This window comes from Oryx dammah, unplaced genomic scaffold (genome assembly GCF_014754425.2).
Source record: "Oryx dammah isolate SB20612 unplaced genomic scaffold, SCBI_Odam_1.1 HiC_scaffold_19, whole genome shotgun sequence".
In the NCBI taxonomy this organism is placed as follows: Eukaryota; Metazoa; Chordata; class Mammalia; order Artiodactyla; family Bovidae; genus Oryx; species Oryx dammah.
Genome location: NW_024070203.1, coordinates 20,015,883 through 20,036,074, shown reverse-complemented (window position 1 = coordinate 20,036,074; position 20,192 = coordinate 20,015,883). Strand labels below are relative to the sequence as shown.

The 20,192-nt window shown below is 52.7% G+C and overlaps 1 protein-coding gene across 1 annotated transcript in view; it reads right to left on the bottom strand.

Annotated features, from left to right (window-relative positions):
• Positions 1–6,980: 6,980 nt before the first annotated feature.
• The window catches only part of ZFAT (zinc finger and AT-hook domain containing), a 159,570-nt gene continuing 146,358 nt past the window's right edge, over positions 6,981–20,192 (bottom strand). Inside the window, exon 16 of the mRNA XM_040262083.1 lies at positions 6,981–9,931. Coding sequence (XP_040118017.1) covers positions 9,692–9,931 — 240 coding nt within the window. The 3' untranslated portion in view covers positions 6,981–9,691. The remainder of the gene's footprint in view (positions 9,932–20,192) is intronic.

The following is a 20,192-nucleotide window of genomic DNA, read 5'->3' as shown; positions in this document are numbered from 1 at the left end:
AGACCAGAAGGAATTGTGCACTCACCCAATCGTGTCTTCACAGGCCCCTCAGGCAGCTGGGCTGAAAATGACCATGAAGAGCAACGGCAGGAGAAGGGAGGTGAGCCGGGGGGGCGGGGCAGGACCAGGCCAGGTGGCACTACCACCCAGCGGGTAGCTGGGAATGGTGCCTGGGGATGGCCTCTGGATGCTACTCTTACAGGGAAAAACCTGTTCCTTTAAACTTTGCTTCCAGTTCTGTTGATTTTGTTCACTAAAAGGAAACTGTCTATTTGTAAGAGGCTGCCTCGAGGAGCCCTGCCCCTCTGCCTGAAAGTTAACACATCCCCTCCCCAAGGCCGGTCCAGGAAATATTTGCAAAATCAATGGCCTTTTTACTTTACGTCCTCCTCTCTCTGTTCTGTAAAAGAAACTGGCATACAGACCTCAATAAGACAGTTATTCTGAGACATTAATCTACCATCTTGACCACCTGCTGGCTTTCCTTGCCCCATACACTTGTCTTTCTACTTGTCTACTTAGTGTGTTCCCCATGGAGTCTCAACTTACTGGTCGTTGTTTGGTGAGCAGAACGATCTTTTTTTGTGTGTGTTTTGTACTGGGATATAGCTGATTAACAATGTTGTGACAATTTCAGGTGAATAGCAAAGGGACTCAACCATACATATTCATGTATCCACTCTCCCCTAAACTTCCCTCCCATCCAGGCAGCCACCTAACATTGAGCAGAGTTCCTTGTGCTCTACAGTAGGTTCTTATTGGTTATCCATTTCAAATAGAGCAGTGGGTACATGTTCATATGTGTCCATCCCAAACTCCCTAACTATCCCTTCCCTCTTCCCACCCACTCCCCACACACAGCTCCTGCCGCCTCTGCAACCATAAGTTTATTCTCTAAACTAGAGCGAGCTTGACTCAGTAACACTTCTACAGGGAAGAGTGATGGGTGGGCCGATGGGCTGGATGTGGGCAGAACCCACGCCGCCCACTACACCTGGAGGCGGTGCTGTCTGCTGCCCACAGCTCACTCCCGAGAGGCCCCGGGCACCAGACAAGCTCTGCCCTGGTTGTTGTTGCTTCCGCTTGTCCCAAGGGCTAGATGGACAAGATGACCAAATGGGCCTTCCCATGCTGAGGGCCTACTGTGTGCATAGCTCAGCCAGGCCCTTCCCTGAGGACCCTATGCCATTCTTCATGACTGACCTCTGCTGAGTCCCCAGTTCACAGATGGGGTGCCTCGGCATCTCAAACTAGCATGGGTGGAGTTAACCCTGCAGAGTCTCGGCCCCAGGAGTGGGCAGACAGTGAGGCAGCTCACACCTGGGCCACGTGACTCCAAGCCACTTCCCTTCTCCCTTAAGAGAATTCTGGTTTCCTCTCACTTGGTCCTGGTACAAGGCTGTGAGCCTCTCCTGGCGCAACTCTTTCACTGACTCACTAAGACACCTTCCGCCTTTCCTTCCCCAAGTCCTCCCTTGGTTTTAAGTCTTTGAAAAGGAGCAATTTTATGGGAATCATATAGATTCTATAAACTTTTTTATAAAACAAAATATACATTTATGCTTACATAGATACATTGAAAATAAATCCATAAAAGATAAAGTTTTGTTCTCTAGAATTTGTATTTTCTTCTTTGTCCTTTTCTGTACTTTTCCAAATTCCCTGCCATTTATAGGAGGCATTATTGCACGAGGTTTATGAACATGGAGTCTGGTACCGGGAGGCTTGGATTCATATCCTTGGCCCCATGGACTCCTGTGATCTGGGGCCAATTCTCAGCCTCTTCTTTCTGTTCTCTAAAATGGGGTCATAAGAACACCTCAGCCACTGTGTTAGGGCTGTTATCAGGACCAGTGAGGTGGGGCCAGAGAACTGTGGGTGGTTCTCCGGTGAGCACTCCAAGCTGAGTGAGTGACAGCTCTCACGATGGCCTTGACCTGCTTTAAAATCACAGGGTGCAGAGTATTTTCAGAGAAATATTTTTTAAATAATTCAAGAGCCAGGGTAGGGGCAGGAGAATTAAAGCTCGTTCTAATCTTCAAAGTCTGAATCTGAGGCTTCTGCATCGCAGACATTTTCAAAGCTTCCTGGAATCTATCTTTATTTGGTGCCTAGGCACAGGGGAAGATGACAAACAGGCCTGCGGCCAGAGTCAATTAACAAGTCGGCGGATGTGAGGAGACGTTCCTCGGGGAAGAAGCATGGCTTCCCTTGCTGTGTCGTGTGGGTGGGGGCTACAGAGATAGGTGGCGTGTGTGTGTGTGTGTGTGTGTGTTGTCTGTGTGGTGTGTGTACATCTGTGTAATGTATGTGATATGAGGTGGGTGTGGTGTGTTTATCTGTGTGGTCTGTGTGTGTGTCTATGTCTCTGTGTGTCGTGTGGTGGTGCAAACGTGGGTCTCCAGGGCTTGCACAAAAGTAAAAACAAACAAATAAACAAACAAACGAAGTTGGAGTGCATGTGTGCGACTCCATGGGGAAACACTACGTAGACTATTTCCCTCCACATCCAGGGAAGCTGACGGTGTGTCTTGGCTGCAGAGGCCGAGTGCACGTCCAGGGAAGGAAAACACGCAGGCGCTCCGTGCTGACCTGACCGGGCGCTGGCAGTGGCACGGGCCAGGTGCCGTCAGGAGTCCAGAGGCAGGAAAAGCCAGCAGGATGAGAAAGGCCACGGAGGGTGGGGACAATGCTGGGCCACAAAGAACGCTTGTTGTTTAGTCACTAAGGCATTACCGACTCTTTGTGACTCCATGGACTGTAGCCCCCCAGGCTTCTCTGTCTATGGGATTCTAGAGGCAACCTACTGGAGTAGGTTGTCATTTTCTCCTCCAGGGGATCTTCCCGGACCAGGGATCGAACCCACGTCTCCTGCACTGGCAGGCGAATTCTTTACCTCTAAGCCACCAGGGGAAGTCCGGGTCAAAATTCACATCCTTGTCTGATATGGGCTGGGGGTGGGGTGGATCAGTTAGAAGTTGGGGGACCAAGTCAGACCAGTGGAGCTCGGGATTAGCAACAGAGAGCCTGTATTTAGGGAGGACATTTCCCCAGCTTCTCTGAGAGCCACGGCCAGATCAAACTGAACCTAAAACCTTGGCTGAGGCAGAAAGCATTCATTGCTTTTGGAAGCCCAAGGAAGATCATCCAACTTAATTAAGACGGGCTCACCCTGGGCCCATCCCTGTTAGTAGCAGGAAGGCAGCAGGGAGTGGGAGGAGGGAAGGGGGTGCAAAGGGGGAGTGGCCCCTGGGCAGAGCAGGAGTCCCCCCAGTGAAGGGTCTGCTCAGTGTTCCTTGGGGTCTGCCCTCCGGGATCTGCTGTCTTGGACAGTGGGAGCAAGCAGCGTCTTAATTAATCCGCAGAGAGCACCTTGACCTCAGCATCACCCTCTGTTCTCAATCACTCAATCCTTCTAATTTCCCAGCAATTTAATTAAAGGATCTTCCCTCTTATAAGAATGTCTCATTTTCCTCAGAGCAGCAGTAAAAGAACCAGGAGCCTCTAGAGTTGTTTCCCTATCAGAACAGAAAGGAGCCAACACATCGACTCAGACGCCCCTGCCTCCACACCCCATCTCCCACCCCCATATCATTCCCCATTCCACCCCTACCCCCCACCCGATAATCAGGGCAGGAAATCGAGGCCCAGGGAGAAGAGGGGTATCCTCAGGGTCACAGGAACGAGTGGCAGACTCAGATCATGACAAACCCATCCCCTCCATCTCCCCTCCGTCCACGCCACGAAGGGCTGGAATCTTCAACCAGTGGCTCCAGTTTATTCCTCTTTAAAATGGCATGGTGCCCATCAAAGTTAAATTCAAGTGCAAAAGTGTTTGGTTGCTGGAAATCAACACTGAGACAAATGCCTTTGCAGTTCCTAAGAATCTGGCCTTGTAGACCCAGGCACCTAGGACAGAGGTCAGTTAACAACAGCCTGTGGGCCCCATCTGGCCCGCCTCCTATTTTTGCCAATAAAGTTTTATTGGAACACACACGTTTGTACACAGTTACCATTACCATCTATGGCTGCTTTCGGGTGACATGGGCAGAAGTGAATAGTTTGCCACAGAGACTAGGTGGCCCACAAGGCCTAAAATATTAAACCCCAGGTGAGAGTCTGTGATCTCATCAAGAAGCCTCCAAGGGCTGGAGGAATCAAAATACCTTCCCTGAGAAATCAGAGTAATAATAGCTACGGTATGTGGAGTGCAGGCTGCATCCTGAGGAAACCAGAGGCCGGCTTTTAGAACGCTGCCACGGGGAATTCTCTCGCTGAGCCCATGGGTGGGTGAGAACGTCCCCATGCACAGAGGAACTCACAGAAGCTCAGGGGGGCTGAGGGACCCCAGAGGCCACGGAGCTGTGAGCTGAGGACAGAGCCTCGCTCCACAACCCCCTGGCACTAGCTCCTCCGCATGGCGCGATGTCCTCAGCGGTCCTCCAGCCCCAACCCTGTGACCGATGGTAGGGAATGGACGCCCAGACAGTGGAAGAGACCTCCGAGGCCGCTCAGAGATGGAGGAAGGCCCAGGGCTCCTGGCTCCCTGCGCAGAGCTCCATCTGTCCCGTTGGGCTGGGCTGAGGTGATGCAGAGGCTGGAATGGCGCAGCACCTGCTCCGAGTCGGGTGAGGCACTGAGCAGGTGAGGGCGTGCTTGCCAAGTCGCTTCAGTCGTGTCCGACTCTTTGTGACCCCATGGACTGTAGCCCTCCAGGCTCCTGTTTCCATGGGACTCTCCAGGCAAGGATAATGGAGTGGGTTGCTGTGTCCTCCTCCAGGGGATCTTCCCGACCCAGGCATTGAACCCGGGCCAGGGTTCTTACATCTCCTGCGTCGGCAGATGGGTCTTCACCACTAGCGGCACCTGTGAAGCCCCGCTAAGCAGGTACCAAACCTCACGTCCAGCCACAGAAGAGCGACCAACACAAGTTCAGTATCCCCGCTTTTCAGATGAATATACTGGGGCTCAGAAACAGAAAGGGCTGTGTCCCAGGGCACCCAGCTAGCGGAGCCCACGCACGGACACAGGTTCCCACAAGCCCCAAGTCTGTTTCTTCCCTCTGCCCCAGGCTTCCTGGTGAGCTGGAGACAGCAGCAGAGAAAGTCGTGACCGCCTTCTGCTCTCTGGGGCAGTCCTGATTCTCTGAACCCACTGTGTGCCTGCCGGGCACCGAACCCGGCTCAGGGGCTTGGTCATCCAGGAAGCTCCTGCCTCCCCCTGCTGGTGTTGATCCCACAGCCCCACCTCTCTGAGTTAAAAACCTGCTCTGGCTCAGTTTTCACTCCCCGCTGCCCAGAACTTGCAGGTTACAAAGAAGATTCCACAGGCTTTGGCCCAAGGGACACGCACACAGACTATACGAGGGCGGAGGAGAACTGGAGACAAAGGGCTTTGGAGCTGGGCATACCTGCGTTCAAATCCCCACAGGCCACCAGCAGTCAGGGCAATGTCCTCCTGGCCTCTTTCCCCTCATACGATTACTGGGGAGAAAAGTAACAGTCAAGAAGTATTTGTTGAGCATCTACTGACCTCCTGCCCCACCAAACTTTGGGTATGCAGATGCCTGACTGTGTGACGCTGGCCAGATCTGACTTTAGTGTCTTGTGTATTTTATTCTGAAAATCAAGGAGGCTAAACTGGATCAAGGCTCTTTGCTTAGTTCCCATGAAGCTCCTGTGTGTGTGTGTGCTCAGTCCTGTCTCTTTATGACCCCATGGACTGTAGCCCACTAGGCTCCTTTGCCCATGGGGTTTTCCAGGCAAGAGTACTGGAATGGATTGCCATTTCCTCCTCCAGGGATTTTTCCGACCCAGGAATCAAGCCTGTATCTCCTGCACTGGCAGGCTGATTCTTTTATACTGAGCCACCAGGGAAGCCCCGCCCTGTACTTCTGATTATCATAAACCAGGGAGTTAGCTGTAGCCTCTCCCAGGCAGGCCCTGGGGCCCTTCTGGTGGTAACCCACCCTCCAGCCACTCTATCATTCATTCACACATTCAACGCGGTTATGAGAGAAGACGATGACAATAACTGTGGAAAGTGAAAGTTGTTCAGTCGTGTCCAACTCTTGGTGACCCTATGGACTGTATGGTCGGATCCAAATTGGTGAATCTGCGTCCTGTGGAAAAATACAAGCACCCCCTCGACCGCTATGGGTCGGGACCTTTCCATTGTCTGGAGAGGAGATCCTTCCACTTTACCAATGGCTTTGCATTTTGTATTACAAAGAGAGCATGTTGTAAAATCTGATGGGGAGAGCTATACTTAAACTCCCCTTCTTTTAGTTTTTGAATTAACAAAGCATGTGAGGGTAAATGATGTAAAATTTGACCACAATAATTTCCTATAGCAATCTGCCAACCATCATCAAACATTAGAAGAGCATCAACTTGTTCCTTATTACATGGAATTACAATCTCTGCTGGCTCTCTTTACAGTCAATCTGTTGTGACCAGGAGGCATGGTGAGCATCCCGCCCTCCGGGCCAGGCAGAAGCTTCTTTCAAGGCTCATTTCCTTCGAGGTATCTGGGAGGGATATGTGTGACCTAAGGACTCACCACAGGTAGTTCTGCCGCTGATGGTTCCCTCATCACTTTCTCCTGGACCATCACGCAAGGGGCACCCCCCGAGGGCGGGGCTGCTCTCCATCACCCGCTGGTCTGGTTCTGGGATGCGTGGCCCTAAAAGGGGTGCAACAAGGAAGGACCAAGGAGGGGGGAGGTGTGAAAACTCCACAGACGACTCCAACCTGACCTGCTTTCTGTCGACACCGACCTGCCTTCCTTTGTCTGTTTCGTGATAGTTTAGTATACCAAGCTGTCACTGCCTTCTTAGCCTGCAGGAAGTGTAACAACCGTTATCCACCACAAACCACCGAAGCCTTAAATTGCAGCATTAATAGTGACAGCAGTGATAGACTAGAATTTTTTAAATCAAACCCAAACATGTCCCCGTCACGGCTAAGAGAAGGGCCAAGTTGACTGGAAAATAATTTACTTAGAAGATTTTGTGATGCACGGTAAATTAAGTCCTCCCTCCAGAACACGTTTCTGCTTTTGTTGTTGTTTGTTTTTTTTTCCTCTTCCAAATTAATAGTCCACTTAATTGATTCCCAAAGACCTGCTACGACCTAAAACTGTTCCCACTGGGGGAAGCCGGACGTGGACCTGGACTTCATCTGTGGGTGGGATGGACAGTTCATTTTGAAATTTTAAAAGGGATGAGGTGGGGTGATGGAGTTGGAATCAAAGTCTTTTCAGCCTTGAAAGATGGAACCAAAGGATACAGGAAACATCATCAGTGACAACAGAGAATGTATTTTAAATACTACAAGAAAAATTAATTTGCTAAATTGGCCCTGTAGATACAGTTATAAAATAAGTCACCATCTCCTCAGACAACTCAAAACTCGGGCTTCCCTGCTGGCTCAGCTGGTAAAGAATCCGCCTGCAATGCTAGAGACCTGGGTTCAATCCCTGGGTTGGGAAAATCCCCTGGAGACAGGAAAGGCTACCCACTCTGGTATTCTGGCATGGAGAATTCCTTGGACTGTATCGTCCATGGGGTCAACAGTCTAAGATAACAGGAAATCTCCAGATAAAATAATTAAAAAAAAAAAAAACTCAGAGCAACTAATGCTGCTGCACATCCACGGCCACGCTGGGAGGTCACAGCCTCCTTACTGGGCATTTCTCAAGGGGGCAGAGCTGTCCCTCTCTGCCCGACACTGTGCCAAGCACCTCACGTACATTCTCGGGGGTGAATCTCACTACCTCTGAGTCCTATCGTCACCTGTATGATACATCCTACATACTAGACCAACTGTGGTGATCATTTTGTAATGTATAAAAATATCCAGTGACTATGCCATGTACCTAGAACTAACATAGTGTTGCAGGTCAATCACACAGCAAGAAACAAACAAAAACACAGGCTTCTAAATATTGAGGGGAAAAAAGTCCATCATTTGGTTGTACCATTCACTTTTACCAAGACTGGTAAAAAACTCACCATCCTTACTAGAGAATAACTCAAAGTTCATTCTGTAGTGTTGTTTATTTGATAAGTCCTGTCCAACTCTAGAACCCATGGACTGTGGGATTTTCCAGGCAAGAATACTGGAGTGGGTTGCCATTTCCTCCTTCAGGGGATCTTCCCGATCCAGGGATCAAACCTTCATACCCTGCATTCGTAGGTGGATTCTTTACCACTGATCCCCCAGGGAGGCCCCATTCTTCACTGAAAATGGGTCATTAATGCCTTCCTCGGCCACAGAAGAGAACCAGCCATTGTAGGATTAAAAACGATTCTCAAGCTTTTTTCTTTGTTACTGAACCAAAACTTTTGGCTGTTTTTAGTACCCAAATAGCATCAAGGACTTTGTTTCATATGAACAGTTTTGTGAGTCATCCTATGTCATGTATTTTCATTATTTCATTTTTTAGTCTAGAAATGTGAAAGTCTAAAACCATGAAGCAACAGTTTGGCATTTTACACCTCAAAAGTATGGTTTATTCAAATAATTGGTTAGAATCACTATAAATTAAATAAAACTTCATTTGATAAAAAAAAAAAATCTTGACCTCAGTGAGCTGGACAGTGAGTGACGCCATCAGGAGACCCCAGGGCTGGACTGGGGGTGGCGGTACTTGCCTTGACACCCCCACAAAGCTGTCACACAGCAGAGGCGCAAAAAGTGTGGGGTTTACCAAGAGTCCCTGGACGAAAAGGCCAGACTTAAGAGCGTCGGGAAGGCCTGACGGTGGGTTTACCACCCCTCCTTAAGTGAAGTGCCAGGAAGTGAAAGGGAAGACCACTGGCCTCTCATAGTGACCCCGAAACAAAGCTCATGCTTTAGAGGGAGAACAACAGTCACCGTCGAGTTCTGGGGCCCGGGGTCTCAGAGGGGGTGGGACGTGGCGGGGGGGCACATAAACCCGCCAACCTAAAGGAGGAGGACTCAGGTAGAGAAATGCTTTGATTCTATCCACCCCACCTCCTTAGAGCAGGAGGCAAACAGAAAAAAGTGCATTTATTGGAAAAGCAAAAGAATTCTGAGAGAGGAAGTTGAGACCCCTCCACCTGGGATGGGACTGGGAGGGTCAACAAATCACACTCACATCACATGATAGTAAGCGCCTTGGAGGCTCCAGGGGGGTGGGACTCTGCAGGCCCATCTCTCCCCTCTCTTCTCTGCTAAGTGATTCAGAAACGCTAAGGTCACCTCCTCTGGCGGCTGTCTCTCGGTCACCGGGCTGCAGGGCAGTCCCAGATAAAGACAGGGCAGCTACATGGGGTCAGGGGTTGGGGCCATGATTCAGAGAAGGTGCTGATGAGGACTGGGGTAGGGAGGGGTGGTCTCTGTTTGAATCTTGATGCAAAGGGGCTGCCCAGGGAGGACCCTGTTTGGGGGAGTTGATGCGAAAGTCCTCCTGGAAGCGGATGAAGTTGGGGAGGGTGTATGTGTGTGTGTCTGTGCTGCGGGGAGGGGAGAGGGGGCCTCCCGTATTGCTGGTGATGCCAACCGATGGCCTTACCCACCCAGAGGAGGGCCAGGAGGGCCCCACATGGCCACTGGAGCCGGGAGGGCAGACGCGAGCGCATGCGGAGCACTGGGCTGGGGCCTTCCCGGGCGCCCGGCAGGGCAGGCAGCCCTGCCTCATGGCTCTGTGGCACACCCCGGGTCCTCTAGAGCTCAGGGGCCGGTGGCCCTGAGGCCTGCTCCTCCATGGGCTGCACGGCCTCCTGCACGTAGACGATGAACTCCGAGGTCTCCCCACCCTGAGTGTAGACGGTGACCGTCTCGATGCCCTCCACGTCGTCGGACGACACCACCAGGTGATGCTGCTCGGCCAGCTCGACGGAGGCCTGCTGGAGGGTCTCCTGGATCATGACTGTGTGGTTGGAGCTGGGCTCCTCGTCCGTGACCTGCAGGAGGGTGAGAGAGAGGTTATAAGGTGGGCCCCGCTTCCAGTCCAGCTGGGACCAGAGGAATCCCAGCGACTGGCTACGGAGCAGGCCAATTCCAGATAAGGCCAAACTCCAGCTGGTGCTAATGCCCAGACTCTGTTCTGGTTTGTTTTACAACTGCTTTTGATCTTGAGAAGAGAAATAATACAGATAACATAGGCAAGAATTAGAAAGTGTTGAGACCCTAAGAGGTGCAAAAATGACTGATAGAAAACCAGCTGAGGAGGAAAGTGAAGGGCCCGGACTTGCTGAGCTGGGGAATGACTGCACTGGACACAGAACAGATGTCAGGGAGACTGGCCTTGCCCAGCGGGGTGTGAAGGCAAGGCAGGAAGAACCTCTCTGTCCTGCACTTGGTGGGGCGCAAATAGCACCTCCCTCGCTGTGGGCTATGAGCCTGGAAAGGCCACTTTCCCCCATGACCCTCCGTTGTCTCATCTGTGAAACAGAGATTAGAATGCCCACTTCAGAGAATGGCTCGGAAAACTGAAGAAGCTTTTGTAAGCAGAGTGGGTGCTTAATAACATCACCACACCTTCCAGGCCCTCATTCAAGTACTAACAATGTTTCCCTATGGTACTGCAGCATGTCAGTTACTCATTCATTCATTCATTCATTCAACAAGACCGTCCTCGTTTCATCAGGGTCCCAGTGGACTGAGCTCTCTGAGGGCCAGGCTGTCATTGCCATGGCACAGCTCTCCCCAGATACAGGCGGGCGGGGCAGGTGTGGGCCCAGAGCAAGCACCCACTATCTGTGGAAGGGTGCTCCGCTGGGTGCAGGTGAATGATGAATGCTCAGGGAGCACAAGGGGGAAAACCAGTCTAGGGAGCAGACACAGGACAGGGCGGTGCTCCGACAGAGCGCCAGGGCAGCCTCCAGGGGAGGCATGGGGGTGGGCCCCAGGCAGAGTGGGGACAGAAGGAGCAAGGACCCCCAGGACCCCCAGGAGAGACCAGGAGCAGTGGGCTTGCTCAGGTGGCCTCTGTGAGCTCCCATTCATGAAATACGTTCTGATTCCCCGCTGGCTGAAGCCTGGGTTACACTTTCCTCCCTGTCCAGCCCTCTGTAAACATGACCCACACCATCTCTGGGAGCCACGTTCAGGCTTCCAGGGGCCTCCCTCGGCCCTGGGCCTGAGCCATTCCCTGCTAGCAGGAAGGGCTGTGTTGAGGGGAGCGTGGTCAGGTTTAATTCAGGTTTAATTCAGGAGGAGGCCCATCTGGGGTAGGCATCACACAGTTACTGACTGGAAGGAACCTCCAACTTGCACAGAAGTTTCCATAAGCTAGAGAGATATCCTGAGTGGGAAGTATTAGCACATTTAGCCTGAGCTAAATGTCTTTCTAGAGTAGATGGAGACCTTTCATCCCTCCTTCTTTTACTGTTTGTTTCAGTTTCATGAAATGGGAAAATGTACTGTGAACTAAGACTTTAGAAGTAAATATTGATTTACTTCACTTTGAAAGAGGGAACCTGACAGAACGCTGGGAAAGGGAGGAGGGAATACTGGACAAATGCTTTTCTCTGAACTGTCAGTCAATCCTACATGAAAGTAAGGAGTCGGGGGGCACGCGGGATTTACGCTGAGGTCCCAGGACCTCACGCGGGCAAATCAAGCCCATCGACTTCAGGTAAACAGATGCCAGCAATGGTGATAAAACAGGTGAGATCCACCAATACACAAGCTTTAAGATGCACTCCTGGCACGACAGCACAATTCATATACACTGGCTGCCATCGGAGGTGAAGCCTAGAACAAGGATGAAGTCACCAACAGCAGACTTCACTGTTCTGAACAGCTCTAACACCTGAGTGCTGATCAGGGCTGACCCTGCTGCCCAGACAAGGAGGTCCCTCCGGGCCCAGGCCTCAGATGAGCAGAGCCTGCAGTGCCTGTTCCCAGGGTGGCAGGGCGGGGTCCCAGGAGCCGGCCCAGGATGACCCAGGTGCAGGAAGAAGGGCAGAGACCAAGATGAGGCCTCCAGGCTCGAAACAAGGGAAAATAGCTCTGTCCCATGAGGGCTAGGGCCACTTCGTGGAAGGCGGTGGTGTCTGCAGACAGTAGGAGAAGGCATGGTGGGCAGAGGGGAGGCAGCAAAGAGCAAGGCGTGTGCTCACCGCCCTGCCAGTCACCAAACTCACTGGGTAGGTCCCCAGCTTCCAGATAGGATCACCAGTTCGGTTCATGCACTGCCAATTCTGAGAGCAACATGAACTTTCCAAATGCGATCCTCTGGGCTTACTTCACCAGGAAGAGTGATGGAGACGAAGGTGAACGTGCAGCCGCAGAAATCCTGTGAAGGGTGACCCTCCTGGCCGGCACAGGTGTCACGGGAGGGGCGTTCAAAGCGTAACTATGATGCCCAGGGTTCGGTCGCCACCTGGTACTGGCCCAAGTTCACGTTCTCATGAGCTTGCGTGTGCAAATGCCCAGCTTCACGCGAGGCCATGAAAATGGGACCTGGGGGGCGTGGAGGGCTACATCACAGAGGGGGTGCTGGCCCCACCCCACCCTCAGGCATGCCACCCCTGACAGGACTCACACTCTGCTTCTGTGTTTTATGTTTCTGCAAACCATAGACTTCCTTCTCTGCCCCCGTGGCACCCAGTGGACACTCTCCTCACCCGAGGCCAATCACTTGCACACGGCGTCTTGTGGCCTGGGCATCTCAGGGAAACCTCTAGTGCCCAGTGACTCATCTAAGGTCACTGGGCTGGAAGGTAGCTCAGATCTGGATGTTAATCCAGGTGACCTCAAGTCCGGGGACCTTCCCTGGCTGGTGTGGCAGTGACTAAAGAGATGATGCGTCATAGATCAGTAGGGTTAAATTATGACTCTCTACCCGTCCTAATCAGTTTAGGGCTGACTGTATAGCTCTCGACCATTTTCTTTGTTCAGAACGATCACTCTGGCAGTTTAATCTATTAGCACAGACTTACAATTGTTCTCCACGGTAGAAATAATCTGCCTTCACGGTGTCATTATCCCCTGAGATGGGCACTCCATTTTCCCCAAGTGCTGTATCTAACACATCTTCCAGCTAAATTATTAGCAGCACAGAGAGCTTAATGGAAAACCTTAACCCACAGGACTGTGCGAATTATTCAGTAAATCAGGCTCTCAGTTCTGCAGCTCTGCCCACCTTGAGTGTTCCAGAATCTAGTTTTCTTCCCTGTGCGTGTGTATGCTAAGTCGCTTCAGTCGTGCTCGACTCTTTGCAACCCTATGGACTGTAGTTCACCAGGCTCTTCTGTCCATGGGATTCTCCAGGCAAGAATACTGGAGTGGCTTGCCATGCCCTCCTCCAAGGGGTCTTCCTGACCCAGGGATTGAACCAGGGTCTCTTATGTCTCCTGCACTGGCAGGCGTGGTCTTTACCACTAGCGCTGTCTACAGCAGATCACAAACAGAGCACAGGGCTCTGCAGGGCTCTTCTCTCCTGGAGTTTTCCGCCAAGACCCCACCCTCTCCACAGAGATACAGCAGCTAAGGGGCATCTGGGAAATGAATGGGGTTGGCCTGTGCCCCAGTCCACACCTCTGCCCTGCCTCCCAAAGATATGGAGGGGGTCCCATCTCTAAGACCCAGATGCTTAGCACCCCCCACCTGCCCTACAAACTCGGCCATAAGTGACAAAAGGGCTTTTGAGCAAATAAATGAAAAGAGGGCAGCACACAACCCTGTGTGCCATACTGCATGTCCCCACGGGTGTCCCTGCCTGGCCGGAGCCTGTGTGCCCGGAGCCTGTGTGCCCGGAGCCACCACCCTGCGCCCAGTACCCTGCCAGCCACCTGGGCCCTCCCCGAAATGTGACTGCCTTGCTTGGAGCCCCTCTGTCACTCGAGCTCCCCAGCAGAAGCAGTGGCCTCAGACACACCCCCGCTTCGCCTGCCCTTGCTCTTTCACTGCACTGTCGCCCGTGGAGACCACATCACCTGCTCATCTATCTATTCCTCATCAGGAGCTTTGAGAAGGCAGGGACCTGGGCCGTGTTTTGGCTACTTGACTCCAGCACCTACGATGTGGCCTGGCATGAGGAAGGGGCTGGCCAGGGCCTCAGGAACAGTCAGCCTCTGGCCCCACGACTGCATTCGGGGGGGATCTGTATTCTCCACGGTCGTTTACGTGCTTTGCAACCAAGGGCCCTTCTGGTCTTTGTTCTGTTACCTAATTTTTTTCTTTTCAAATAACATAGTCCTTTAATAATTGGGGAGAAATGAAGCAAAAATTAAGAGAGGAAAAAGGAACATGCAGAATTGTTTCTTTCAAATGCCACAAGGTGTCTTGGCTGAGAAAACATTCTCCCTCTGACGTGCAGGATAGTCATCAGCGCTGGGCTGGGCACAGGGCGGGCACCTGGACAGCTGTGGAAAAGCTGACCTCTCAAGAGCAGTCCATCAGGCACTTGGCCTGCACCCCAAGAGAAGACGACAAGGGAGGAGGTCCCAAGGCCACGTGCCCCTTCAGCCTGCACCCCGAGAAGATGAAAGAGGTCCCGTGGCCACGTGTCCCCTGCAGCAGCAGGGATGAGAGTCACTGTGCAGAGTGAATGCAGCGGACCCTGCAGGAGGCGGATGCAGCTACCGGGTGGAGGCTGATTTCCTCAGGAAGACGAGGTCTGGTTCTGAAGGGACCTTGCAGCATAAAACGCTGCTCGCTGGGGTCCCCACGTGCATTCAGGCCCCTCGGAGCATTGCCTGATGATAGTGGCCAGTGGGCGGGCGGAACAAGGTTACCCGGGCCCAGGGTGACTGAGAAACCAGAAAAGGGATGAAAACAAGCTTTAAAATCAGGAGCAGATCTGAAGGGCGGGTGCCTGCAATGGGCTGCAGGGCAGCAAAGGTGCAGACTTGGTTGGAACAGGGACGTGTTACGTTAGCACCTGCTCTGCAAGACAGACAGAGCAGTGAGCTTCGTCTGGACACCTCTGAATACTGAACCATTTACTGAATAAGCCACTGGACAAGTGTCTGGCTCTCGTCTGTCATACACGCAGCCCTCTGTATTTCAAACGCTCTCGCTGAGAGTTAATTGTCAGACACTCTGCTAGAGGCTGGAGACAGAACCGTGGGTCCCTCACGTTCTAGACACAAATAGGTTGCCAGTTCAGTGGAGGGGCTGGAGAGGACACTTCTCCTGGACCCTTAGGGTGGGGCGGAGCTGGGTGGGTGGGGAGCAGGTGGTGGTCAGCAGTGGTTTCCTGCAGGAGATGACCCCGGTCTTGAACACTGGAGGGTTTCCAGGAATCAAAAGAATGCAAACATCCTCTAAGGTCCCTTGCACTGCAGAAATTCTCAGACTCCAGGATACAGTGAGAATTAGAGTGCTGCAGACAAAAATCCAAACACGACAAACCGGAAAACAATAATGAAAAAGAACCTTACGGTCAGTTCCTTTAGGTGAAATGTTCCCCTGGGTGTGTTGAAGCTTTAGGGAAGGTGTCTTATTTTTTGCAGCAATTAGGGTTTCACTCACTGCTTAAATTATAGCCAAGCAAGAGCTTCCTCCAGCATTCTCAACAGGAGACTGCAGACCCATTTTCCAAGGTTAATAAGCAAGCATGTTTACTGTAACAACCCTAGGTCAGGTGTGGCGCTGCCTGAATCGGAACCAAAGGGAAACGGTAAATATGATCCTGAATTTACAGAGGAAACAAAAGGTATAAACGAATGTGGTTTATAAAAAAGCATCATAAATTCCCAACTCTAAAAATATATACACATCTAGGGGACCAAAAAAAAAGAGGAAGTGAATACTATGTGCAAGAAATTTGTGGAAATATCAAAAGATAGCAAAAGATATTCACAGACAGGGAGAAACCATTCCAGAGATCAAAGAAAATTTAAAGCCTTTAAAAAAAAGAGCACGAATCCCCCGGGGAAGGGAGGAGGCCTGTGACGCATGCCCCCATTCGTGAGACAACAGCATCATCCCTCCCCTCCACCGTATTTTGCTCTTGGCTGCAAGGAGACAGCAGATACTTTCTTCTTTTCTGAAAATACCCACCCCATAAACAGTGCAAAATCCGGATTGTAAAGACTGACTGCCTGATAAAAACAGGCCCCGCTAGTGTGTCCTTGCTCTCAGATATGCTGAGGGGTCCATCTGGCGACACTGGGCCCCCGGTGCCGACACGCCAGGGCACTGGGGAGCCCCCTGCACAGAGTGGCCTTGGTCGGGGGTGGGGGAGGGGGGCGGCTGGCCTGAGGGGAACAGGCAGGTCTCTTTACCCGGAAATGGGAAGAGAGACCTCGAGCTCATCACAGGATGAGTGTGGAAAGGCTTGCACGTTGGCCAGACAGACTAGGCAGGCAGCCGGGTTAGAGGCAGGGGCCAGGGCAGCAAAAAGCGGGAGTGCGTGGCCAGGACCCATTGTGTTTCTCAGGCATCTGAGTGCAGATTGGTGTGATCTCAGGAAAACAGGTGGCTCAGGAAAACAGAATCCTTCTGTGAACAGTGTTACAGCGGGGAGGGCCACATGGCCTCACTAGAGAATTAAGAAACAGCAGGGACCCAGTGCCTGGCACGGGGGGGCGGGGAGTGAAGCAGCGTGAGGTGCTCACGATTGCTGGCAGGTCGGCCCCTCCAGGGCAGCGTCCCCACCACTGCCACCTCCCCACGGCCCCCCCACTGCCCCGCCCCCCGGGTCTTGATTAGCACACCCTCCTCTGGACAATGTGCACGCAGCAAGGAGCTTCCCGCAGGCCTGACGTGAATGAGCCTAATGTTTGCCGCAGGAGATGTTTTCAAACGGAACCCAAACAGAACATCCTCCCAGCGACAGGGAAGGAGGGGGCAGGCAGTGGCTTCTGACCGCCTCTGAGTATCTTCTGATATTTAGACAAGTTTGCTGTGCAGGATCCTGCCCTTTGGCAACCTGTCACCACACATACGTTAATTTCCACTCAATGCCACACATGCCTGGGCTCCGCATCGCTGGCAGGCACCCGGCCCCAGGTAGGGGTGGCGGGGAACGTGCTTCTCCTGGAAGCCTCCCCCTACCCGGAAGCCCGTCCAAAGGTGGACCACTCTCGGGTCAGGCAGGGGTCCCGACACCGTGCTCACTGAAGCCCCCTCCACTGTATTTGGGGGGCATTTCCCTCTGCATGTGGCTCAGGACAAAAGACCTCTGCCCACCTGATGTTCACCAGCGCCCGGACCTGACGGGTGGGCGCTCCATGGAGACCTGGGCCCATGGACTCCTCCCCTCCCTCTGCCGTCCCCAGGGCCCCTCTCCGTGCGGGGACGGGGAGGTGGCACTGGCTTCTCACCTCAGTGATGGAGACTCTGCTCCCTGCAAGCCAACAATCTGTTTCCTCTAGAAGTTTCTCTCTGTGTCCTTTTACACAGGTGACGGGCAGCCTCCAGGAGACCCTGGGGACAAGGACATGCACCTGGCAGGGCACACCCTGTTCCCCCAGGACCTTCAGAGCCGCCACCCCTGCCCAGGGGAGACAGACTAAACTCCCAGCCACGGAGCACATCCGAGTTCTGCTTGTTGTTGTTCAGTCACTAAGTCGTGTCTGACTCTGAGACCCCATGGACTATAGCACACCAGGCTTCCCTGTCCTTCACTATCTCCCGGAGTTTGCTCAAACTCACGTCCATTGTATGGGTGATGCCATCCAACCATCTCATCCTCTGTCGCCCCCTTCTCCTCCTGTCTTCAATCTTTCCCAGCAGCAGGGTGTTTTCCAGTAAGTTGGCTCTTGGCATCAGGTGACCAAAGTATTGGAGCTTCAGCTTCAGCATCAGTCCTTCCAATAAATATGAAGGGTTGATTTCCTTTAGGATTAACTGATTTCATCTTGCAATCCAAGGGACTCTCAAATGTCTCCTCTAGCACCACAATTAGAAAGCCATCAACTGTTTGGCACTTGGCCTTCTTTATGGTCCAACTCTCATATCCGTACATGACTTCTGGAAAAACCATAGCTCTGACTAGGTGAATCTCTGCCGGCAAGTGATGCCTCCGTTGGTCTTATATGAAGTCTAGGTTTTTCAGAGTATCCTGTTTAAAGAATGTTAATCATAACAAAACATAAACTACTTCAATCACTCTTCAAACTCACACAAGCAGGTTTGTTGGGAACAAACTAGGTCTAAGAACAGAGTCAGGGACTGTGAGGGTCTTACTCTGAGGCCAGCACAACTCCGAGGTTGGTGCCCACCACGTGCGCTGACATGAGCAGCCCCAGGCCGGGGGTAGGAACCCCACATGGACACCGCCTCCTGCTCATCCAGCCACAACTCCTTTCCTTCCTGTACTTCTCTCTCTGAGCAGGGAGATTGCCCACCTGGGGTCTCTCCTGCCCTGCATCCCTTCTGGCTCAGAGCACCCCACCCAACTCCCTGCTACTGTGGGCAGGAGGTCCCATGATGCTGCTTGGCACCAGCTTTTCCATATCAGCTTCCTCCAGGGCCTTCTCCAGGGATATGTGAGTGTTCGTCGCTCAATTTTATCTCACTCTTTGTGACCTCATGGACTGCAGCCTGCCAGGCTCCTCTATCTGGGATTCTCCAGGCAAGAATACTGGAGTGGGTTGCCATTCCCTTCTCCACTCTCCAGGGGGGTGACCCCGAATGTCACAACCACAGCACGTGGGACAGACGGGGTCACATTGTCTCCAGCCGTGAACATGATGCAACCATCTACCTGGACCAGGTAACAGACTCTCCTACATAGCAGGAGGCATTTCATCCATGCTGGGACTTGTACTGCTGAGCACGGGGCCTGGACACCTGCATCGGAAACTGCCTGCTTCACAGAAGCTTCCAGAAGCAAAAACAGTTATGGCTGACTTCTAGGCGCTCAGACTGGAGTTAAGGAGCTATGTTACTCCTCTGACAGGAGCTAAGATTAGACACAACCAGAGCCAGGCACCCCGCCAGCGGCTTCATTTGCATAATTATGCATAACCCGCACATCAGCCCCACAGGGTAGGTTCTATTATTTTCCCACTTTACAGATGAAACAAGAGAATTTCCGAGAGGAGAAGGGCTTTGCCCCAGGCCACACACTATTGAGGGAACGATACAGGGTCAAGTGCAGCCAGTCTGGCTCCCTTTCAGCTGCTTACTGCACTACTGGCTGCATCCTTCTCCACCCACTGTGACCTGGCCTAGGGTGACCCCGAAAATGGGCTTCTCAGGAGTCCCCCTGTGCACTGCTCATCCAGGGAGGGGCTCCGTCTTCAGGGCCTGAGGCTCCCTGGGCAAGGCATCCATAGCAACTGGAAATCACAGGCTGCCCCAGCACGGGCACCCCAGCCCACCCAGCTCGGCGTCGGGAGTCTGGTCCCCCAGGGATGCCAGGCTCTGATTCAGGTTTTGAAAAGATCACTCTGTCTGAAAACTTGAATTTAGAGCAGCAGGAGAGAAAGTACGCAGCCTGGTGAAGAGCCAGGTCTTTGGCCAGGGAGGGAGGCTGACAGCTGAGGGCGGAGCTCCCTGGGCTCCTCGACACTCACGACAGCGCAATGCAGAGTCTGATTCCACAGGTCTGAGGGGCCCAGACAGTCTGCGTTTCTAACAAGCTCCCTGATGCTGATGCTGCTGGCCCTGAGACCACATTCTGCGTAGTCAGGGCTTCATGGGGGCAGCAGCCTGGGGACAGAGGAACTATTCAAGGTACCTTATAAAGGGAGTGCCCACAGCAGGGAAGGACTTGCTGACGTGGATCAGACGTGGGGGTGAGAGAGGCCGAGGAGGGAAGACAGACTCCCAGGAGCAGGAGTGGAGAGCTGCATTTACTAGATGGACAGGAGGCAGGGGGAGCTCCTGGGCTAAGATGGGCGCTCCCGCCCGAGTGGGAGTGATAAGCAAGAACCAGCCTGCAGCTGCACTGCCCTGGGCTGAGCCTGAGGCTGGAACAGACCCCCTTCGGATGGGAACTGCAGCTCTGGTTCCTCCCATCAGAGCCCTGCCTTTGCCCCAAACCTGCAACAGACCTAGAGATCTCAGCCAGCAAGGGGACGCTGCAGGGACAGGAGGAGGCAGCTAAAACCCAGCTACCCTAGCCAAGGACAAGGCAGATAGAACCCAGTTACCCTGGCCAAGGACGTAGATGAGGAAACGGGCACCAGAGAAAACAGTAATAAACACGAGAGTTGGGTTGTTGTTAAGTTGCTAAGTCGTGTTCAACTCATTGTGACCCAACCCAAGGACCGTAGCTCACCACGCTCCTCTGTCCGTGGGATTTCCCAGGCAAGAATA